The sequence below is a fragment of the Bos indicus x Bos taurus genome, chromosome 17 (assembly GCF_003369695.1).
Source record: "Bos indicus x Bos taurus breed Angus x Brahman F1 hybrid chromosome 17, Bos_hybrid_MaternalHap_v2.0, whole genome shotgun sequence".
Classification (NCBI taxonomy): Eukaryota; Metazoa; Chordata; class Mammalia; order Artiodactyla; family Bovidae; genus Bos; species Bos indicus x Bos taurus.
In genome coordinates this window covers 43073426-43098682 of record NC_040092.1, presented here as the reverse complement: position 1 = coordinate 43098682, position 25257 = coordinate 43073426, and the positions used below count along the sequence as shown (strand labels likewise).

Below are 25257 nucleotides of genomic sequence, written 5' to 3'. Positions count from 1 at the left end.
GGTAAGAATACTGGAGTGGGTTGCCATACCCTCCTCCAGGAGATCTTCCCAACCCAGGGATGGAACCCAGGTCTCTAAGGTGGATTCTTTACCATCTGAGCCACCAGGAAAGCTCTCTAGGAACTTATATAAATTTTAAGTAGGACTATTTAGATTTATAGTCAATAATGTTTTTCTTTTCATTGAATAACAATGCTTTTATTTGCTTAAGTTTCACATTTGGCTTTAAGTGGTATAATTTTTTAAACTTTTACCCAAAAAATGTACATACTATGTCAAATATACACAAACAAAATTAGAAAGCAAAGGATTAATAGTCTTGCTAAGTAAAAAAGCTCTATAAATTAATCAAAAAAGATAATCATGCTAAAAGGAAAACATAAAAGATATGACCAAGCCATCTACAAATATTATAATAAACAATAAAATTACCAGTCTATTAGTAACTTGATTAAAATGATGACCTTAATAATGACCTTAAAATAATATTTTTTGCTTCTCAATCTATCAAAGAAAAGATTTATAATAACCAGTGTTGGTAAGGACATAGAAAAGCAGATGCTATTAGTAAAAGGGTAAACTTTACAACCATTCTAGAGTACGTTAATTGGGAATATATTTTCACTTAGAACTTCAACTTCTAGGAATTTATGTTAGGCAGTAACTCCAAGTTTACGCACAGATTTATCTGTAAGGATATTATCAATTAAACTGTTGTTTGTAACAGCCCAAACCTGACCACAGACAAAATTTCAACCATATGTGATTTAGCTAAATAAACTATGACACATCCACATGCTACAATACTATATAACTTGTAAAAGTCATGGTGTAGAAATATTAATAACCAGAAAATGCTTACCTCTACAAGTAAAAGCAGGTGATAATGCTGTATGTATAGCATGATACTGATTTTGTTTTTTCCTTTTTTAAAAAAGTACTTTATTTTCATCTTTGTGCTTTTCTAAATTTCCCAATGTACATGTATTGTTTTTATAATCAAAATAATATGATAAAACTAATTTATTACACATCACAAAACTCTTGATTATTGTATTTTCACATAAAATATACAATTTTCATATACAAATTTCAAATATACATTTGCATATTTAGGTGAGTGGAAGTAATCTTAACGTTAAATACAGGTTTCAGATGTAAATGTTCAACACAAAAAGGGTATTGAGAAAGATTTTTAGATCAATTCAAGAGAGCACTCAAAGCTAATAAGCATGGTTTGGAAAGTCCTCACTGAAAAGCCAGAACTACATATGCATGTAAGAAAACATTTTAAAATGTATTATCTAAATCTATTTGTTTTACTTTTGATTCTGTTCCCAAGATCTAAGTAGATTTTCTGAATATTCAAATTTGACAGTTTCTTAGAAGTAATATATCAAGATGACTTCCCAAATATTAAATATTATACAACCACAGATTATTGCTTATTCATGGGAAATAAAGTAATGAAAATCTCTTATTTATTAAAGGCTAGTCCATTTATCCAAAGAAAATATGTATTTCAATATTGTCATTCTATAACGACAAGACATCAAAGAGAAAATAATAAATTAATTTAGTATCTTAAATTAGTTGCTTATTCCCAATACAGGAAAATATATGTTAAATAAAAATGGATATAAGTTTAACACTAAAACTTCATTCACAAAATACAATGGCCTTCTACTAGAATTTGAAAATTACAGCTTTTCAACTATATTCTAAACAAAAATAATTAAAATTCAATTCAAATAATTTAGAATAATTGCTTTATTTTAATTCCCACAAAAACTAAAACTATCATTTACATCAGTTGCAACAGTAATAAAAATTAGAAGTAAATTTGTTTTTGAAAACACTTATAAGCATAAAACAAAACTAAAAGACACAAAAAAGGAAAAACTAGGTATTCCTTTTAAACTGAGGATAATCTGACTACTTGTGACATACAGACCTGCAGATGTACAAAGAGCAAATGCATTCAAAACAGTGCAAGATTTAATTAACTTAGGACAGTATTCCAACCAATCCCAACTCCAATTTCAATTACTTGTGCAGGTTTATATAGTCACAAAAAGTAAATCCATCCTAATATATAATTGACTGATGTCAATTCAGAACACTCCACATCAATACAACAATAACTATGGAAGTCATGAAGTATGACTTGGTGGGGGAGGGGAAGCAAAACCCAACATTCAAGGTACATATACTTCAATATAACTGCAATATATCTCTACTTTTGTAAAAAAAAAAAAAAAAATTTTTTAAACCATACATCTAAAAGAAAAGCAATTGTGGTATTTCACATTCTTTTTCTGAATTAAAAAAAATATATACGTAATCTTCCTTTGTTTTTGATAAGTTCAAATATGAATTGATAATGGGGTAATTGGATTCTTTAAGAGCTCTACAGAAGAGATGAATACAACATACTATATCTTCTTTAAGAAGTATGAGCTGTAATGTTAGGCATTCCTTGTGATGTTTTTATATATATTTAAGGAAGGCTGTTCTTGTAAACAATAGCTTTGAAAAAGAAATACTGAGACTAAAATATATTACTAGAGGATCTCTATAAAAGGTTACCAAAACTATCCTTGGTGAAATCAAGGCAACATTTTTAGAATTTATCCTGCTAGAAAAAAATGCTACCATTTTTCTTCCTTCTTCTTTTTTCTGATTATCACAATTAAACATCAGAAGATTTTCCCAAATAAATACTGATGTAAATGTTGATTTCAAGGGTAAACAACTTTTGTTAAGAGTCTATTTCTCAGGCAGTTCACCATTTGTTGGGACTGAGGCAGCATTGTTCTGGTGTGAATTGTCACTGGACTCCTGTGAAGTGTTCCTTCTGGGAGAATTTATTGGAACCTGAAGCTGATTAGCAGGTGTAGGCTTAGCAGCACTTGGTGGCTTTGTAGAGGAATTAGATGGAAGTCTATGACGATTACTCTCCTCACCAGAAGTAGATGAATGTCTTTTTCTTCCAAACTCCTCACCAATAGGGGGCTGCAAATTATGAAAGACAACATAGTGATGATTTTACTATTTTTTTCTCCCTTCAAAATCTAAGGTCAGAATTTTCCAACAGAGGGAAACTTTAGATTTTATTAGTACAAGGGAAATGTAACAGAAATTTAAGGTATTAAACTTAAATTTCCTTCCTATCAGTTAATTCTTTCATTCAACACATGTTTATTAAGCTTCTCCTATGTTTTAGGGCTTGAACTATATGGTAGAGCATAAACATACACTGGGTTCCATAACTCTGGGAAAACGTTTCAGAGAGGCTATTTTTGTTCTTTATGCAACTTTCATCAAGTGCAAAGAATTTATAACTCTAATCTTTTCCTCCTCCAAACTTCTACTGTATTTAAAAGCAGAGGTCTGAATTCTTCAACACTCTTCAGACAGGGCAAAAGTCACTATAATATTATAAAGCAAGGACATCTTTGTGACAGAACTGGCTGGACCACTCTGGAAACACAGCTCTATAATTCCAGAGATGTCGGTACTTCTGTTAACTGCACCCCTGGACTATCAAATCTATTTACACAAAACTGTAAGACAAACAAATTATAGTACCTAGTTTACCTTTCACCTCTCTCTTTTCTGCTCCTTTTGATTCTTCTTTCCTTGTTTCTCTTTTCTCTTCTTTCCCCTTTTCCTTTATCTTATGCTCATTCCATTCTCTTTAAAAAATGTTTCCTTTTCCTCTTGAAATCAAATTGGTTAAAGTGACTGACAACTCCACTGTGGTTATATAAGATATTAACATTCAGGGACTGTGGGTAAACTGAGTATATGGGAATTCTCTATACTATTTTTGCACCTGTTTTGTTTTTTTCTTCCCTTTTTGGCCTCATGGTATGTGGGATCTTAGTTCCCTGACCCAGGATCAAACCTGTGCTACCCGCATTGAAGTGTAGAGTCTTAATCACTGGATTACCAGGGAAGTCCCATTTTTGCACCTATTTTAAAGTTTGATTTCAAAACTATAAAGTTGAATTTTCAAAATGAAAGTTAAAAAATAAAAACTATAAAATTAAAGTTAAGAAAGTCACTGATAAGCCCAAATAGCTCAAATGTAAGAGTAGTAAAAATAATACAGTGAAAGAATTTAAAACTTACATCAACACGGAAGTCTTCCAGCTTCTTAAAGCTACAGAGGTATTCCTGAAGTTTGGGGTCAATAGATTGCGTTTTAGATTGAGAATATTTTAGATAAGCCCAAAACTTTTCTAATCCATACAGCTGACCTAGTAACAAAAAATATATACAATAAAATATATAGAATCCTTAAAAAATGATTCATATTGACTATGTCTTACCAGCATTAAGCCATGTCTTCTAATATACACTTTATTTAGATCTTGAGGCTAACACTGTAATGAATAATGGCAGCTAACATTTATTAAGCATTTGCTATATAACAGGTATTATTTAAGTGGTTTATTGTATATTAAACTAATTTGACCTATACACCACCCTGTTATATAGGTGCTCTTGTGTAAATATTACTGATGAGTCAACTGAGTTAAGCAAGTTAAACAAGGTTAAATTAAGCAACTTAACCATGGCCACAGAGCTACTAAGGGGTGGAAATGGAATTCAGACTCTAGCCCAGAGCCTGTATTGTTACCCACTATACTATTTCACCTTTCCGAGCACACTTACTCATATTACATAGAATTTTCACATAATGGAAGGAACATCAGTGAGTAGTCATGTAAGTCAAAGGAATAATGACAAAATGCAAATCCATAAAGAAACTCTTGGGAGTGATTATTTTCCAACATCTCACATGAAAAACCTTCTTACATATGGTGTTCCATCCTTTATAACAAATCATAATAGTGGCCTGAAAGTCATATTAGTCTGTCCCCCACCCCTCAAAAAAGGATACAATCTCCCTATTTATTGACAGATTCATATTTACAATTTTCAAATTGAATAAAGTGTTGTTTTGTTTTTACCAGATTCGTAGTCTTTCTTGGTTTCTTCTTGGAAATCCTTAAAAATTTCGTGTCTGAATTTTTTTTCCAGTCCATAACTATAAAACCTGAACAGACATTCTAATCCATACCTGTGTAGGGGGAAATGGTTTATAATAAAATTTTCGCTACAACAATGCAAATAATTATACTTAACAGCACTGACATAAGCAAACATGGCACAAATAATCCCAAACAAGAATGTTTAAATGTATGTAGTTTTTTAATCCACGTCTGGTTTTCCTATTTTTGTTGACTCGGGCACAGTATCTCCTGGAGGTATACTAGAGATGTGCAAAATAAGAGGCAGCCCATGAACAACTAGAGCATGGCTTCTTTGAACAGACAGAGGATCTCTTCCTGTTATTCCTGAAGAACTCCTTGGTATTTCAAAAGATTTAGTGACAAATTGGCAGTTTTAGATTTTTTCCCAACCAAGGCTTTCAATGGTGCTTTAGTACATGGTATTGAATGCTCTTGAACATAATCTCTACTCTAGGAAAATAAAGACCATACTCTTGGGTCACAGACCCTAGGTGTGGTTGACCCAATCAACTATAAAGTGAAGTGAAGTTGCTCAGTTGTGTCCGACTCTTTGCAATCCCATGTAGCCCACCAGGTTCTATTGTCTATGGAATTTTCCAGGGAACAGTACTGGAGTGGGCTGCCATTTCCTTCTCCAGTGGATCTTCCCAACCCACAGATGGAACCCAGGTCTCCCACATTGCAGGCAGACACTTTACCATCTGAGCCACCAGGGAAGCCCCAACTATAAAGGGACAAACCTAATTAAAACTGTCTTCTAAGAGAGCCTTCCTGTTTATAAAGCACATTAAATAAAAGATAATTTGCCAAAAGAATTGTATCACTGCATAAATCAGAAAGTAAATTTCTTTCTTCTCACAACCACCTAGAGAACCTGAGACAAGTTTTGGACAGTGGATCAAGAAACTACGTGGGCTCAACCTGCAACTAACGGGGATGAGCAGAATCCATGAGAGTGGACACGGAGAAGTCGATGGACAACAGTAAAGGTGCCATCTAGCTCATTCAACTAAAACATGCTACAATTTAAAAAACTTCCTCACTTAGAATCTCTAAATCATTCTGGGCACCTCAGTGGAGGAGAGGCAACATTTCTTTATTCCTGGTAACATAACACTGCCTAGCCATTATTCACAAGAGGACGTGTGTATGCATATGTCTTTTGTAACCAGCTTATTTAAAATGGAGTGATGGTCTGCCTGGAAGAATAAACAAATTTCTTGGCAAGGTGCCAAGAGAAATGTGGACTTACCAACCACACTAACCTGAGTCCTTTCCTTTGGTAACCATAAATGATGCTTTTCCTTAAGTTTGTCTGACTGAGGACTCACGAAACAACAGTTAAGAATGAAAAACCTATCTTAAAACTCTTCTTATGGGATCATATTATATTGATACCAGTGGTCCTCACCTTGACTACATATATGGACCACTGAGGGAACTTTTTAAAAAATGCAGGCTCCACTCCAAACCAATGAAATCATAATCTCTTGGGATGAAGCCAAGGCTTCTTTCTTTATGGAAAGCAGAATTGAGAAAATTTAGGTTATACTGAGTGAATGATATTTTAGAGGAATATTAGGATTCTTGGAGAAGGCAATGGCATCCCACTCCAGTACTCTTGCCTGGAAAATCCAATGGACGGAGGAACCTGGTGGGCTGCAGTCCATGGGGTCGCTAAGAGTCGGATACAACTGAGCGACTTCACTTTCACTGTTCACTTTCATGCATTGGAGAAGGAAATGGCAACCCACTCCAGTGTTCTTGCCTGGAGAATCCCAGGGACGGTGGAGCCTGGTGGGCTGCCGTCTATGGGGTCGCACAGAGTCAGACACAACCGAAGTGACTTAGCAGTAGCAGCAGTAGGATTCTTAGATTACTGGTAAAGGACAACTGACTACTACAATCTCTGGATTTCCAGTTTTTTAGAAAACTAATTCCAAAGATCAAAAGCATGACATTAATACTACAACTCAAATATGTAGCATAACTGCTGGAGGAAAGAGAAGAGGCATAGGACCAGCCTCTCAGCTGTCATTTATTCACTGAGCCATCACTGTGAGACAGCTTAGATGAGTGGAAAACATAAAAGTTGAGAACCAGAAAGAACTATATTTGAATTCTAGTTTATAATCATATCTCTAAAAATGAGGGTAATAATATCCTACTTTTCAATGTCAGATAATATTTGTAAAGCACTAAAAAACCAGACCTGGCACATTGCAGATATCTATGAAACGTTGTTTCTCTCCTTCCTTCTTGAAATCCTCTTATGCTAATGTTAGTTAATGGATATATTTAGTATTGGTCTTCTTTCTAATAAGAATAATCACTTATTGAGCATATCAGGCAATATGTTAAGCCCTTTAAATGTTGTGTTTTCTTTTTTAAATCTTCACAATAACCCTACGAGGGTATCTACCATAGTTTCCCCCACTTTATAGATAAAGAACCTAAAGCTTACTGGGATTATAACTTGCAAAGGTCACAGTAAGTTAATGGGTTTGATTTGAAAGCCTTCAGGTGCTTAACCATTGAGCTATACTTGCTAAGGAATAGCTAATCCAGTCTCATCATGAACACTGCAGAAATAGATAAAATTATAACACTGTTTTAAAAATCTATATACAGGATAGCACAGGAACAAAGAAGGAGAGTTGCCAACCTATACTTGGATAGAAAAGTTATTAGAAAGTCCTGAGGAACAAATAAAAATTGTTTGCATAAGTACCAAAATATGATGACACTAATTATAACAAAAGCTTTAAAACTTAGTTCTAACAATAAGAAAAATATTTTACCTTGTGACAGTCAATACAACACATATTTGTATACATAAAAACATACATAAGTTTTGAAAATAATTTTAAAATTTGCATTTATCTATGAATTGTAAAACATATTAACTTCACTATCATCAGTGAAGTCTCATATTTTCTATGTAAAATAAAAATTATTTATTTATATGGCAGTACTTGGGTGCATCTCAAAAATGACGGAATGATCTCTGTTCATTTCCAAGGCAAACCATTCAATATCACAGTAATCCACATCTATGCACCAGCCATTATTGCTGAAGAGGCTGAAGTCAAACAGTTCTATGGAAACTTACAAGACCTTCTAGAACTAATAAAAGATGTCCTTTTCATCATAGGGGACTAGAATACAAAAGTAGGAGTCAAGAGATACCTGGAGTAACAAGCAAGTTTGACCATGGAGTACAAAATGAAGCAGGTCAAAGGCTAAGAGTTTTGCCAAGAGAACGCACTGGTCATAGCAAAGACCCCCTTTCAACAACACAAGGAAAGACTCTACACATGGACATCACCAGATGGTCAATACTGAAATCAGATTGATTATATTCTTGGCAGCTGAAGATGGAAAAGCTCTATACAGTCAGCAAAAACAAGACCTGAAGCTGACTGTAGCTCAGCTCAGGAGCTCCTCATTGAAAATTGAGGCTTAAATTGAAGAAAGTAAGGAAAACCACTAGACCATTCAGATATGACCTAAATCAAATCCCTTATGGTTATACAGTGAAGGTAACAAATAGATTCAAGGGATTAGATCTGGTAGACAGAGTGCCTGAAGAACTACGATGTAAGTTCATAACACTGTACAAGGAGGCAGTGACCAAAAACATCCCAAAGAAAAAGAAATGCAAGAAGGCAAAATGGTTGTCTGAGGAGACATTACAAATAGCTGAGAAAAGAAGAGAAGCAAAATGCAAAGGAAAAGGGGAAAGATATACCCAACTGGATGCAGATCCAGAGAATAGCAACTAGAGATAAGAAGCCTTACATGAACAGTGCAAAGAAATGGAGGAAAACAATAGAATGGGAAAGACTAGAGATCTCTTCAAGAAAATTAAAGATACCAAGGAAACAGTTCATGCAAAGATGGGCACAAAAAAGGAGAGAAATGACAAGGACCTAACAGATGCAGAAGAGATTATGAAGAGGTGACAAGAATACACAGAAGATCCAAATAATCATGATGGTGTGGTCACTCACCTAGAGCCAGACATCCTGGAGTGTGGAAGTCAAGTGGACTTTAGTAAGCATTACTACAAAGGCAGTGGAGGTGATGGAATTCCAGCTGAGCTATTAAAAATCCTAAAAGACAATGCTGTTAAAGTGCTGCACTCAATATGCCAGCAAATTTGGAAAACTCAGCAGTGCCATAGACCTGGAAAAGGTCAGTTTTCATTCCAATCCCAGAGAAAAGCAGTGCCAAAAAATGTTCAAAATGTCACACAATTGTGCTCATTTCACATGCTAGTAAGGTAATACTCAAAATCCTTCAAGATAGTCTTCAACACTACATGAACAGAGAACTTCCAGATGTTCAAGCTGGATTTAAAAAAGGCAGAGGAACCAGAGATCAAATTGCCAACATCTGCTGGGTCATAGAAAAAGCAAGGGAATTCCAGAAAAACGTCTACTTTGCTTCACTGACTACACCGAAGCCTTTGACTCTGTGGATCACAACCAACTGTGGAAAATTCTTGAAGAGATGGGAATACCAGACAACCTGACCTGCCTCCTGAGAAACTTGTATGCAGGTCAGGAAGCAACAGTTAGAACCAGACATGGAACAAAGGTCTGGTTCAAAACTAGGAAAGATGTACATGAAGGCTGTATACAGTCACCCTGCTTATGCAGAGTACATCATGTGAAATGCCAGGCCGGATCAATCACAAGCTGGAATCAAGATTGTCAGAAGAAATATCAACAACCTCAGATATGCAGATGATACCACTCTAATGTCAGAAAGCAAAGAAAAACTAAAGAGTCTCTTGATGAGGGTGAAAGAGCAGAGTGAAAAGGTTGGTTTAAAACTGAAAGATTGTTGTTAAGCGACGAACGACTCCAGTAATTCTTGGTGTCCTGAGGGGAGGAATTCCATCCAGGGCCAGTGACGAGGCTTGATCACTCAGAGCTTCTGTGTGATAAAGTTTTATTAAAGTATAAAAGAGATAGAGAAAGCTTCTGACATAGACATCAGAAGAGGGCATAAAGAGTGCCCCCCTGCTGGTCTTTAGCCAGATGTTATAGCTACTAGCAGTTTGCCGTCTATGGGGTCGCACAGAGTCAGACACGACTGAAGTGACTTAGCAGCAGCAGCAGCAGTCAGCTAATTAGAGAAAGGAAATGTCTCCAAACTCAGAGACTGGCACCAGGCCCCTCACCCACAACATGCATTTTGACATAACAATGGCACAAGGTGAGTTGCCCCAGCCATAAAATGATTGACATGAATCTTGAAGAAAGGCAGGTTCTCAAGCAAATACAGTCTCATTAACATAGCTTTAGAAAAAATTTGCATGAGTAAAACATACTGGTTTGTCAAGTAGGTTCATGAGTCTTGGGTAGAAACAACTTGAAGACAGAGTCTAGGGTCAATGCATAGTTCATTAACATAGCTTAAGACAAACATTTCCAAAACAAAAACGCATCTCATCAGCTAGCTCAAGGTTTGAGAAACGTTAAGTTCTGGTGGAGCCAGGTGTCCTCACGGAAACACAGAATTTAAAAGAAACCTCTTTTTAAATTTGGTTCAGGTCAGTTCAATTCAGTTGCTCAGTTGTGTTTGACTCTTTGCAACCCCATGGACTGCAGCACACCAGGGTTTCCTGTCCATCACCAACTCCTGGAGTCTACTCAAACTCATGTCCATTGAGCCTACTCAAACTCATGTCCATCGCATCAGTGATGCATTCCAACCATCTCATTCTCTGTCATTCCCTTCTCCTTCCACCTTCAATCTTTCCCAGGGTCTCTTCAAATGAGTCGGTTCTTTGCATCAGGTGGCCAAAGTATTGGAGTTTCAGCTTCAGCATCAGTCCTTCCAAAGAATATTCAGGACTGATTTCCTTGAAGATTGACTGGCTGGATCTCCTTACAGTCCAAGGGACTCTCAAGAGTCTTCTCCAACATCACAGTTCAAAAGCATCAATTCTTTGGCAATCAGATTTCTTTATAGTCCAATTCTCACATCCATAGATGACTACTGGAAAAAACATAGCTTTGACTAGATGGACCTTTGTAGGCAAAGTAATGTCTCTGCTTTTTAATATGCTGTCTAGGTTGGTCATAACTTTTCTTCCAAGGAGCAAGCGTCTTTCAATTTCATGGCTGCAGTCACCATCTGCAGTGATTTTGGAGCCCAAAAAAATAAAGTCTGACACTGTTTCCACTGTTTCCCCATCTATTTGCCATGAAGTGATGGGACCGGATACCACGATCTTAGTTTTCTGAATGTTGAGCTTTAAGCCAACTTTTTCACTCTCCTCTTTCACTTTCATCAAGAGGCTCTTTAGTTCTTTGCTTTCGGCCATAAGGGTGGTTTCATCTGTGTATCTAAGGTTATTGATATATCTCCCAGCAATCTTGATTCCAGCTTGTGCTTCATGTGTTTCTCATGATGTACTCTGCATATAAGTTAAATGAGCAGAGTGACAATATACAGCCTTGACGTACTCCTTTCCCCATTTGGAACCAGTCCATTGTTCCATGTCCGGTTCTAACTGTTGCTTTTTGACCTACATACAGTTTTCTCAGGAGGCAGGAGAGGTGGTCTGGTATTCCCATCATTTAAAGAATTTTCCTCAGTTTGTTGTGATCCACAGAGTCAAAGGCTTTGGCATAGTCAATAAAGCAGAAGTAGATGTTTTTCTGAAACTATCTTGCTTTTTTGATGACCCAGCAGATGTTGGCAATTTGATCTCTGGTTACTCTGCCTTTTCTAAATCCAGCTTGACCATCTGGAAGTTCATGGGTCACGTACTGTTAAAGCCTGGCTTGTAGAATTTTGAGCATTACTTTGCTAGCGTGTGAGATGAGTGCAATTGTGTGGTAGTTTGAACATTTTTTGGCATTGCCTTTCTTTGGGATTGGCATTCACATCAGGTGGCCAAAGTATTGGAGTTTCAGCTTCAGCATCAGTCCTTCCAAAGAATATTCAGGACTGATTTCCTTGAAGATTGACTGGTTGGATCTCCTTACAGTCCAAGGGACTCTCAAGAGTCTTCTCCAACATCACAGTTCAAAAGCATCAATTCTTTGGCACTCAGATTTCTTTATAGTCCAATTCTCACATCCATAGATGACTACTGGAAAAACCATAGCTTTGACTAGATGGACCTTTGTAGGCAAAGTAATGTCTCTGCTTTTTAATATGCTGTCTAGGTTGGTCATAACTTTTCTTCCAAGGAAGAAAAAATGGACATTTTCCAGTCCTGTGGCCACTGCTGAGTTTTTCTAATTTGTTGGCATATTGACTGTAGCACTTTCACAGCATCATCTTTCAGGATTTGAAATAGCTCAACTGGAATTCCATCACCTCCACTAGCTTTGTTCGTAGTGATGCTTCCTAAGGCCCACTTGACTTCACGTTCCAGGATGTCTGGCTCTAGGTGAAAGATCACACCATCGTGGTTATCTGGGTCAAAATGATCTTTTTTGTATAGTTCTTCTGTGTATTTTTGCTACCTCTTCTTAATATGTTCTGCTTCTGTTAGGTCCATACCATTTCTGTCCTTTATTGAGCCCATCTTTGCATGAAATGTTCCCTTGGTATCTTTAATTTTCTTGAAGAGATCTCTAGTCTTTCCCATTTTATTGTTTTCCTCTATTTCTTTGCACTGATCACTGAGGAAGGCTTTCTTATCTCTCCTTGTTATTTGGAACTTTGCGTTCAGATGGGTATATCTTTCCTTTTCTCCTTTGCCTTTACCTTGTCTTTTCTCAGCTATTTGTAAGCCCTTGTCAGACAACCATTTGCCTTTCTTTTTCTCGGGAATGGTCTTGATCACTGCCTCCTGTAAAACATCATGAACCTCTGTGTTTAGTTCTTCAGGCACTCTATTAGATCTAATCCCTTTAATCTATTTGTTACTTGCACTGTATAATCATAAGGGATTTGATTCAGGTCATACCTGAATGGTCTAGTGGTTTTCCCTACTTTCTTCAATTTAAGTCTGAATTTGGCAATAAGGAGTTCACGATCTGAACCACAGTCAGCTCCCAGTCTTGTTTTTGCTGACTGTATAGAGCTTCTCCACCTTTGCCTGCAAAGAATATAATCAATCTGATTTCGGTGTTGACCATCTGGTGATGTCCATGTGTAGGGTCTTCTCTTGTGTTGTTGGAAACTGGCTGAATATTCTTATGGCTGAATAATATTCCATTGCATATACATACTGCATCTTTTTTATCCATTCATTCTCTGAAGGGCACTTAGGTTGTCTCCAGTTCAGTTCAGTTCAGTCGCTCAGTCGTGTCCAATTCTTTGCAACCCCATGGACTGCAGCACACCAGGCTTCCCTGTCCATCACCAACTCCTGGAGTTTATCCAAACTCATGTCATCCAACCATCTCATCCTCTGTTGTCCCCTTCTCCTCCCACCTTCAATCTTTCCCAGCATCAGGGTCTTTTCAAATGAGTCAGTTCTTCACATTAGGTGGCCAAAGTTTTGGAGTTTCAGCTTCAGCATTAATCCTTCCAAGGAATATTTAGGACTGATTTCCTTGAAGATTGACTGGTTGGATCTCCTTACAGTCCAAGGGATTCTCAAGAGTCTTCTCCAACACCACAGTTCAAAAGCATCAATTCTTTGGTGCTCAGCTTTCTTTGTAGTCCAATTCTCACATCCATACATGACTACTGGAAAAACCATAGCTTTGACTAGATGGACCTTTGTAGGCAAAGTAATGTCTCTGCTTTTTAATATGCTGTCTAGGTTGGTCATAACTTTTCTTTCAAGGAACAAATGCCTTTTAATTTCATGGCTGCAGTCACCATCTGCAGTGATTTTGGAGCCCTAAAAAATAAAGTCTGTCACTGTTTCCATTGCTTCCCCATCTATTTGCCATCTTGGCTATTGGGAACACTGCAATAAACATGGGAGTGCACTTCTCTCTTCAAAATACTGTTTTCATTTCCTTTGGGTATATACCCAGTAGTGGAACTGCTGGGTCACATGGCAGATTATTTTTAGTTTTTTGAGGAATCTCTTTATTGCTTTCCATAGTGATTGGACCAATTTACATTTCCACCAACAGTATATAAAGGTTCCTTTTTCACCACATCCTCAACAGCAACTGTCATTCTTTGTTTTCTTGATGCCATTCTAATGGGAGCATAACTCTTAAATTTTAAGTGTGAATGGAGAGATCACTATCTAAGGCTAGAGGGAAACCCATTCAGATCTTATTCAAAAATTGCATTTTGATGAAGATGATGAAACAAACATATGTCCAAACATAACATATCCTTCCTCTTTCCAAGCAAGTAGGTCCAAACTTATCCACAAGCGTCAGAGCCCCTCTCTTTCTAAAATTATTTTGATTATTTCTCTTTTTTCTTAGATAATAGCTTAGCCAAAATTTTTTCAGTGCCCAACCCCAATTCCTCAAGCTTCACTTTAGCCTTATTCCTGCTCAGTCTTCCTTTTTTTAACTTTATTTTTAATTGGAGGATAACTAACAATATTGTGATGGTTTATGACATACATCACTGCACAGTCTTCCTTATTCATACAGAATAAAGAAGTCTCTCTAGAAACAGATTTAAGATGGCACTCACCTTCTCCTATGAGACCAAGTCATGCACTCATCTCCTGTGAGACCACCAAAATCGCAACTAGCTGTTTAACAACAATTGACAGGACACTGGAACCCAACAATGACAAAGGACTAGGAATTCCCAGAGAATGTGACTTTGAAGGCCAGCAGGATTGACTGCAGGACTTTCACAACCGTTAATTGGTTACGCCCCAATACAAATATTAATAAAAACTTTTTTTTAAAAAAAGAAGTCTCTGAAAAACCATTCAAAGAGTTGAAGCCAATGTGAAATTCTCTTCTCAATCACTGCTTTCTCACTTTCTCCTCATCTCTGTATTCAGGTCTAACACTCCTTTCGTCTTCTCCACATTCCACAGGAAAATAAACCTATTCTAGGAGTCCTAGGCATTCCTTGGGCTGTGGTCAATACTGCAGGCAACTTTGTTGGCAGGATTTTCAGCAAAGTGGCTGGTGGGGAACTTGCTTGAAGATTAATAAAGCTGGGGGAGGGTTTGGCTTGACAAAGAGGCACAGTATTACCCTCCTCTTTGGCTGTGGTGTTAATAGAAAGCCTCAACTCCATCACCCACCCTTGTAGTTGATACACATGCGTAGTGGTGTGCGGGCCAATAGCCCGAGCCTCTGTGCTTGCAAGGAGGTTCGAGATGCATGTGGCCACCCTATTTAAATTTGCATAGAAAAGGTGAAAAAATCTGGACACTTGTAGTTTGTTTCGTCCTGCCGCTTAAGAGAGAGAGAAAATATGTCTGACACTTGCTGTCTATTTCCTCTGTTTGGAGACCCCTGGCCTTCCTGCCTGTTACCCTCTCAAAAGTCAACATTCATAAAACTAAGATCATAACATCTGGTCCTATCATTTCATGGCATATAGATGGGGAAAAGGTGGAAACAGTGATAGAATTTATTTTCTTGGGCTCCAATCACTGTGGACAGTGACTACAGCCATGAAATGAAAAGGTGCTTGCTCTTTGGAAAGAAAACTATGACAAACCTAGACAGCATATTGAAAAGCGGAGACATCAGGTTGCTGCTGACAGTCTGTATAGCCAAAACTATGGTTTTTCCAGTAGTCATGTACGGATGTGAGAGCTGGACCATAAAGAAGGTTGAGTACTGAAGAATCAATGCTTTGGAATTGTGGTGCTGGAGAAGACTCGAGAGTCCCTTGGACAGAAAGGAGATCAAACCCATCAATCTTAAAGGAAATCAACCCTGAATATTCATGGCAAGGACTGATGCTGAAGTTGAAGCTCCAATACTCTGGCCGCCTGATGCGAACAGTCAACTCATTAAAAAAGATCCTGATGCTGGGAAAGATTGACAGAAGGAGGAGAAGGAGGCGACAGAGAATGAGATGGCTGAATGGCATCACCGACTCAATGGACATGAGTTTGAGCACACTCTGGGAGATAGTGAAGGACAGGGAAGTTTGGTGTGCTGCAGTCCATGGGGTTGCAAAGAGTCCGACACGACTGAACAACTGACCTACAATTTATTTGGCTGAGTCAGGTCTTAGTTGTGCCACATGGGTTCTTCACTGCATCATGTGGAATCTGCAGTAGTTGCAGCATGCAGACTTAGTTGCCCCACGACATGGAGGATCTTAGTTCCCTGACCAAGGATGAACCCACGTCCCCTGCATTTACTATTTTTTTAAGTAAGTTAAAACCATTAAATTGATTTCAACCCATTAATGGGTAGCATACCACAGTTTGAATGAGAATATCTAGATCAGGCACTATGAAGAACAGTACAGAGAAAAGTGAAAAATAGAACTACCATATGACCGAGCAATCTCATTCCAGAGCATATATCTGGAGAAAACTATAATCTGAAAAGATACATGCACCCCAATGTTCACAGTAGCACTATTTACCATAGCCAAGATATGGAAGCAACCTAAATGTCCATCAACAGATGAATGGATAAAGAAGATGTGTACATATATACAATGGAACCTACTCAGCCATAAATAAATAATAAAATAATGCCACTTGCAGCAAGATGGATGGACCTAGAGATTCTCATACTAAGTGAAGTCAGACAGAGGAAGACAAATATCATATAATATTATATATGGCATCTAAAAAGATGATACAAATGAACTTATTTATAAGACAGAAACAGACTCACAGATCTTGAAAACAAACTAATGGTTATCAAAGGGGAAAGGTAGGGGTAGGGATAAATTAGGAGATTGGGATTAACATATACACACTACTATATATAAAACAGATAATTAGCAAGGACCTACTGTATAGTACAGGAAACTACTCAACCTATCTGGGCAAAGAATCTGGAAAAAAATGGATATATGTATAAATGAATCACTCTGCTGTACACCTGAAACACAGCACTATAAATCACTATATATATATATATATAATATATATATATAATCACTATATATATAAATCACTATACCCCAATATAAAATTTAAAAAAAACCTTTTTTTAAAGAAATGGCAAATTTTGCCTTTTGTGCCAACTCAGATTAACTGGCAGTAGCCATTAAAGGTGTGAGAAGAAAGACTATAAATCTGAATTCAAGAACAATATTAAATAATGCTGGGATTGATTAGAGATGTCAGTAATGAGGTATACATGCCATTTATCTATCATTCCTGATCAAGATTCTAGATGAAAACTAAATAGGCTTTATTTTTACACAAGTCAGTGCAAGTGTAAAAAACAATTTTTTTTTTTCAGAAAAAAATTTTTGCAGCATCTTGTATTTCTCTTGAAGATCACAAACTGATTAACAATGGATTCTTATTTGAGCTTTACAAGAGAACTCCACAGATCCAATCACACATGGATTATGGAGTACTATAGCATTTACAACTGAAGAAAACATGCATATAAGTGGACCCATTCAGGTTCAAATTGGTATTGTCGAAGGGTCAACTGTAGTAGGAAAAAATGAGATTGAACAGGTGAGTCAGGAGGTATCATGAAAGGCCTTACTTCTTCTTGTCTCAAGGAATCTTAACAATTGGTTTGGCTCTAAGCATGTATCAGTTTGGGGATGTATATATGCACATCCAAGGGAAATCTGTAATGGCGGGGGCAAGAGAGAGAAAAATGTCTTTCAAATTTCATTTGGCTTTTGTACCAGCCACTAATACAGTTCTGGACAGTCCCACCTCCTGATATACACAAACCTGTGCAGCTCCCTCCTATATTATACCAGGGTTGGTTTGTGTGAACACAATAATATGGCAGAAGTGATGTTAGTTTCAGGTGTAGGTTATGTAAGACATTGAAGCTTCCATCTTGGAAGTTCTCTTTTTTAGATCATTCACTCTGAGTGAAGTCATATGGTGAAATGTCTATGGGGAGGCCTAGGTGGTGAGGTACTTAAGCCTCTTGCCAATATCTAAGTGAATGAGCTTGAAGAAGATCCTCTAATCTCTTCAGAGACTGCAGCCCCCATCTAATACCTTGACTGCAATCCTACAGAGGAACTGAGCCAGAGATTCTCAGTAAAGTTGTTCCTGGAGCCTTGACCCTTAGAAACTATTACCTAATAAATGTTTGTTATTTTAAGCTTTTAATTTCTGGAGTATTCTGCTATCCAGCAATAGAAAATTAATACAATCTTTTCCTTAGCTATCACATGGTATTTTCACAGTCCAAAATCAGACTACTTCAGGGACTTCCCTGATGGTTAAGAATCTGCAGGCCAATGCAGGGGACATGGATTCTATCCCTGGGTCAGGAAGATCCCACATGCCACGGGGCAACTAAGCCCGTGAGCCACAACTACTGAGCCATTTGAACTAGAGCCTGTGCACCGAAACGAGAGAAGCTATTGCAGTGAGAAGCCCATGCACTTGGTGCAACTAGAGAAAGCCCATGCATAGCAATGAAGACCCAGTTCAGACAAAAATAAATTAACTTTAAAAAATAAAAACTCCCTCCAAGTGTAAAAATAGGAGAAAATATTTGACCTGTAATTTTCTTTTGCATCTTCCCAAGCAAGTTGTCTAAATTCCTCATACATTTTTTTATTGAAGTGATCTCTGAGGAAAAAGGACCAGAAACGAAAGAGGGTATTCATTTCTTGGGACTGGCCAATTCCCAAGCGTTTTCTCTCTGAAAAAAGTCAAAATGGCAGACATTTTACACAGCATAAAATAAAGAAAGCTGAAATACATTAATCCCCAAAACATATTTGGGTTTCTTCTAAACAAAGAATCATTTTTCTGACTCATTGCTCAAGTTTAAGCATTTGTTAATAGTAATGAGAACACAGTAAAGTTTATTCCCTAATGTATCTAAACTATAAAATACATGAATAAAGAATATATAAAAATATTTAAGGTAATTAAAACAAAACAAAAGAATATTTTAACCTGATATTAAATGTTACAACTTGAATTTCTTACAATTATGTTTTAATCATAAAGATGACTATATAAAGGAAAGCATCTTACCACTTATGCATCTTCTACGATACTTGTGGTACACTTGTTGGGTAAAGCCGTTTTCCTTCAAAAGTTCATGAGAAGGGTGCTGGAACTTGGGGAATGAATGAGGAGTACATCCGTAACTTCCTATTAGTGGTGCACCTTCTGAAGGCGAAGCATTTGAACTGCTGTTTGAGGAGGGGGGAAAAAACCTTCAAACTGAAATATCGAGAACCAAGTGTTTAAAACAATTTGCACTGTTTGTTACTGAGAGTCTGAACAGTGAAGGCATTAGCCCCTAAAACTCTCCTAAACTAATGATATACAGCTACTCATGTTCAACACATAGGTTAATTCAGAAGTAGATAAAGGACATGGTCATAAATCCTCAAACTGAAACAGCAAGTAGAAGCAGATAACTGACCAGCTAGCTTACTCCTCTTTTCCAGATCTGTTAATTTAGTTTAAATTTATTTTTTTCTTATGGTACTGGAGAAATTTTCAATTTTTATGAGTAATTAGGTTAATAACATAAATTGAAAAAGTAGAAATGAGGAATAAAATCCAGCACACAGACAATATTTTCATTATCCTAAAGACATACCTACAACTCTGTAAATCAATTTCACCTCTGAAATTTCACCTATATCCATCTTTTCCTTTTCATCTTCACTCTATTATTCAAATTGAGGCTTTCCTCCTTTCACTTGAACTAACTGGTGTCTGGGTTTTTCCAACCTCCTTCCTCTATGCTGTCACCAAAGTGATCTTCCTAAAACTGATTTACATCACTGGTTCTCAATATGTGGTCTGCAGATACTTAGAGGGGTTTCCAAGAACCTTTCAGAAAGCCTGCAAGGTCAAAACTATTTTCAAAATTCTAGACATTATTTGCCCTCTTCGTTGTGTTCACATTTATACTGATGGTACTAAAGCAACGGTGTATAAAACTGCTGATGCAAACTGAAGCATTGGCACCAAACCTTACTTACTACTGGTTGTATTATTCACTGCTATGTAATACTTGAATTTTTTTCTTTTGCCAGTTTTATCTTAAGAGATCCTTGATGAAGCAAACAAAATTAACTTTATGAACTATCAACACTTGAGTACATCTTACTGTGTGTGACAAAATGGGACAGAAGCTTTAGTTTTGCAAAATGAGAATGTTCTGGAGATGTTTCACAACAATGCGAATATACTTAACACTGCTGAACTGTACTCTTAAAAATGGCTAAGATGGTAAATTTCATTCTATGTGTTTATTATAACAATCAGGAGGAGAAAAGCACTTTTGAAGCATATCAAAGTATGATCAGGCTGTTGTTATGGACTGTTTGTTGACTTGCTAACCCCCAATGTGATGGTTTTAGGAGTAAATATGTCATGATGGCAGAGCCTTCATGAGTGGGATTAGTGCCCTTACGAGAGGAGATATAAGAGTACTTCCCGCTCTCTCAGCTCTCTGCTATGTGAGGATACAACAAGATGGTCATGAGCAAACTAGGAAGCAGGCCCTCACCAAACACAGGATCTGTGGGCACCTAAATCTCAGATCTCTGAGAAATAAACACTTGCTATTTAAGCTCCTCAGTCTATGGCATATTTGTTACAGCAGTACTATGATTGTTGTACTAAGTCAAAGCACTCCTGAAAAAAAGTTGTGACCTGGACTAGCTGATTTTTTTCATGGAATACCATTTTTAATTAGAAGATTAAACAACAACTTAGTTATTCAGACTTTGTTTTGGCACAGGCATTTCCTTGAAAATGAAAACATGAATCTGTTTATTTCCTCAACAAAATGTTGAGGAAAAATCAAAATTTCATGCAAAAATAAGGATTTTGGAAACTTTTTGTTACCATAAGCCTAGTAGTTTCCACTCATATCTAAACACTTACCTAATGAAATCAGTGGCTTTTTTTTTTTTTTAAGACTTTGTGTGTGTTGTAAAATATATATGATATTTGTAATTTTAATCATTCTTAAGTGTAGTGGCTCATCAGTATTAAATATTCACGTTATATCACTACTATCTCCAACAAAAACTTCTTTATAATCCCCAACAAAAACTCTATTCATTAAATAATGAATAATACTTTCCCTCTCCCTGTAGCCCCCAATAAATTCTATTCTACTTTGTCTTTGAAATTTGACTATTCTAGGTACCTCATATAAGTGGAAGCATACTAAATTCATCCTTTTGAGTCTGCCTTGTATCACTAGCACGTTTGTTCTCAAGGACCATTCATGTCGAGGCTTAAATCAAAATTTCATTATTCTTTATGGTTGAACCACATTCCATTGTATGTATATACCTATTGTGTTATCTAGTCATATGTTGATGGACTATGTATTGTTTTTACCCTCTGGCTATTATGAATACTGCTTCTATAAACATGGGCATAAAAATATCTGTTCAACTGACACTTTTCATATCTTTTAGATATAGATTTGGGAGTAAAATACCTAGGTCATATGGTAATTCTGTTTTACCATTTTGAGAAAATGCCAAACTGTTTTCCACAATGGCTGCAGCATTTTATATTTCCAAGAGCAAAGCACAGGGTTCTAATTTCTCCACATCCACACAAACATTTACTTTCAATTTTTTTGATTATACACATCTGTATTAGCTCAACTGCCATAACAAGATACCACAGACTGGGTGGCTTAAACAATAGAAATTTCTATTCTCACAGTCCTAGAGGCCTGAAGTCCAAGATCATAGTGCGAGAACTGTTGGGTTTCTCAGGAGGACCAAGGAGCCTGGTGGGCTATAATCCATGGGGTCGCAAAGAGTCAGACATGACTGAGCAACTTGTGTGTGTGTGTTGAAGTTGTTGAAGATTTTCTCAGACTATTAACCCCCTTTTCAGATATATAATTTGCAAATGTTTTCTCCTATTCACTAGGTGGGTTTCCCTGGTGGCTCAGATGGTAAAGAATCTGTCTGTAATGCAGAGACCTGGGTTCGATACCTGGGTGGGGAAGATCCCCTGGAGGAGGGCATGGCAACCCACTCCAGTATTCTTGCCTGGAGAATCCCCTTGGACAGAGGAGCTTGGCAGGCTACATACAGTCCATGAGGTTACAAAGAGTCGGACACGATGGAGTGACTAAGCATAGCACATTCAGTAGGTTGTCTTTCCACGTTGATAGTATTCTTTTTTTATACAAAAGTGCATAATTGTGACGAAGTAAAATTTATCTTTCTCTTTTATTGCCTGTGCTTTGGTGTCATGCTCAAGAAACTACTGTCAAATCTAGCATCATAAAGATGTTCCCCTATGTTTTCTTCTAAGAGTTTTATAGTTTTAGCTCTTAGGTTTATGTCTTCAATCCATTTCAGTTAATTTTTTTGTATCTGGTATAAAGTATGGATCTCATCCTTTTACACACTGGATATCCAGTTTCCCAGCACCATTTGTTAAAAAGATGATCCTCTCTTTCATTGAACAGCACCACTGTAGAAAATAAACTGACCATATACGACAGTGTTTATTTCTAGACTCTTTTCTGTTTCATTAGTCTACATGTCTGTCCTTAAGCCAAGACCAAACTGTTTTAATTACTGTATCCTTGTAGTAACTTTCAAAGTTGGCAAGTGTTGGTCCTTCGATTTTATTTTTTTTAAAGTTCATTTTGGCTTTTCAGGGTTCCCTGCAATTTTATAAAAAAATGAGGATAAGCTTTTTCCATTTTTGCAGGGACTGTGTCAAATATATATAGATCACTTAGAACTGTAATAATGTCTTAACAATGTTAAGTCTTCCTATCCATGAAAATGGGCTGTCTTTCCATTTATTTAGGTCTACTAAAATTTTTTAGTTTTCAGTGTGTGTCTTTTGCTTCCTTGGTTAGATTTATTCCTAAGTATTTATTTTTTTAAGATGCTAATGTAAATAGAATTGCTTTCTGAATTTCTTTTTCAAATTGTTCAGTGCTGCATATAGAAAGACAATTGATTTATGTCTATTTTGTACACAGGAATTCCAGCATAACAGTGAATACCAATGATAAAAGCATGTATCCCTGTCTTATTCCTGATCTTAGGATGACAGCTTTTAGCCTTTCACCAGAGTATAAGGCCCACCATGGGTTTCTCATAAATATCTTTTATCATGTTGGGGAATTTTCCCTCTAATTTTAGCATTCTAAGACTTTTTAATCATGAAAGGACAGTGGATTGTATCAAATAACTTTTCCATGTCAGTTGAAATGATTACATAGTTTTTCCCCTTGGTTCTATTAATATGATGCATTATATTGGTTTCCTTACATTATATTGAATCACATACTACTGGGATAAATCCTATTTGTCATGGTGAATAATCCTCTTAATACACTGTTAGATTTAATTTGCTAATATTTTTTGAGGACATATGCATTTATTTATAAGGGATACTGGTATGTAATTTTATTTTCTTGTGATGCCTTTATCTGGTTTTGGTATTAGGGTAATGCAGGCCTCAATAGAATAACTATTCCCTTCTCTTCAGTTTTTTGAAAGAGTCTGAGGAGAGTTAGTGCTAACTCTTCTTCAAATATTTGGTAGAATTCACTAGTGAAACCATTTGATTCAGAATTTTGTTAGAGGTTTTTGATTACTGATTCAATCTCTTTATTTCTTATAGGTGGGTTGAATTTTTTATTTTTTATTAAATTAGTTTAGGTAATTTATGTGTTTCAAGAATTTATTATAGGTTATGTAATTTGATATAAAACAATTTGTTCATAGTATTCTCTTAGAATCCCTTCTATCTCTGTAATGTCAGTAATAATGCCTCCATTTTCATTTCTGATTTGAGTTTCTTGCATCTTCTTTTTTTTCCTTCATGGATGAGAAATCCAAGATATGGAGGGTCAAATGTATTTTCTAATTTCCACTGTAATTTCTTCTTTGACCCATGGGGTACTTGCTGCTGCTAAGTCGCTTCAGTCGTGTCCGACTCTGTGCGACCCCATAGACAGCAGCCCATCAGGCTCCCCCGTCCCTGGGATTCTTCAGGCAAGAACACCGGAGTGGGTTGCCATTTCCTTCTCCAATGCAGGAAAGTGAAAAGTGAAAGTGAAGTTGCTCAGTTTGTCCGACTCTTAGCGACCCCATGGACTGCAGGCTCCTCTATCCATGGGATTTTCCAGGCACGAGTACTGGAGTGGGTTGCCACGGGGTACTTAAGAATATGCTATTTAATTTCTACATATTTGTGAATTTTCATTTTCCTTCTGTTAGGGATTTCTAACATCCCATTGTTGTCAGAGAAGATACTTTGTGTGATACCTCTTTTAAAATTTATTAGAAATTCTGTTCTGGTCAAACATATAGTCTATTGTGAATGCCCCACGTGATCTTAAGAACTTGTATTCTTCCATTGTTAGGTGATACGGCCTTCCCTGATAGATCAGTTGGTAAAGAATCTGCCTGCAATGCAGGAGACCCTGGTTCCATTCCTGGATCGGGAAGATCTGCTGGAGAAGGGATAGGCTACCCACTCCAGTATACTTGGGCTTCCCTCGTGGCTTAGCTGGTAAAGAATTCACCTGCAATGCAAGAGGCTTGGGTTCGATCCCTGGGTTGGGAAGATCCCCTGGAGAAGGGAAAGGCTACCCACTCCAGTATTCTGGCCTGGCGAGTTCCATGGACTGTATAGTCCATGGGGTCGCAAAGAGTCGGACACGGCTGAGAGACTTTCACACTATTCACATGCTATTGTTAGGTGAAAAATTTTTTAATGTGTTAGGTCTAATTGCCTTATAATGTTGTTCGTGTACTCTATTTTGTTTATCATTTTATGTTGGGTTGGTTGATCTATGCATTATTGAAAGCAGGGTATTGAAATCTCCAATTATGCTTACAGAATGTTTATTTCTCCTCTTATTTCTGTCAGTTTTTGTTTCATATATCTCCTGAGGGGCTGTTATTAGTTACATAAATGCTATGTCTTCTATATTGAACCTTCTATTAATAAATAATGTCCTTATCTCTTGTATTTTTCTTATAGTTTGTCTGATATTAAAACAGCTATCCGAGCTCTCTCAAATGTACATCTTTTACCATCCTTTCACTTTCAATCTATTTGTGTCTTTGAATTTAATATGAGTCTCTGTAGATGTATATAGTTGGATCATGTTTTTTACCATTCTACCAATCTCTGTCTTCTGATTGGAAAATGAAAGCTATTCATATTTAAAGTAACTGCTGGTAA

At 36.8% G+C, this 25257-nt stretch overlaps 1 protein-coding gene across 1 annotated transcript in view; it reads right to left on the bottom strand.

The window, feature by feature from the left end:
- Positions 1-1008: 1008 nt before the first annotated feature.
- The window catches only part of LARP1B (La ribonucleoprotein domain family member 1B), a 58633-nt gene continuing 34384 nt past the window's right edge, over positions 1009-25257 (bottom strand). Inside the window, exons 5-9 of the mRNA XM_027567353.1 lie at positions 19075-19235; positions 18589-18733; positions 4983-5092; positions 4138-4265; positions 1009-3015 (exon numbers count right to left, since the gene is read on the bottom strand). Coding sequence (XP_027423154.1) covers positions 2770-3015; positions 4138-4265; positions 4983-5092; positions 18589-18733; positions 19075-19235 — 790 coding nt within the window. The 3' untranslated portion in view covers positions 1009-2769. The remainder of the gene's footprint in view (positions 3016-4137; positions 4266-4982; positions 5093-18588; positions 18734-19074; positions 19236-25257) is intronic.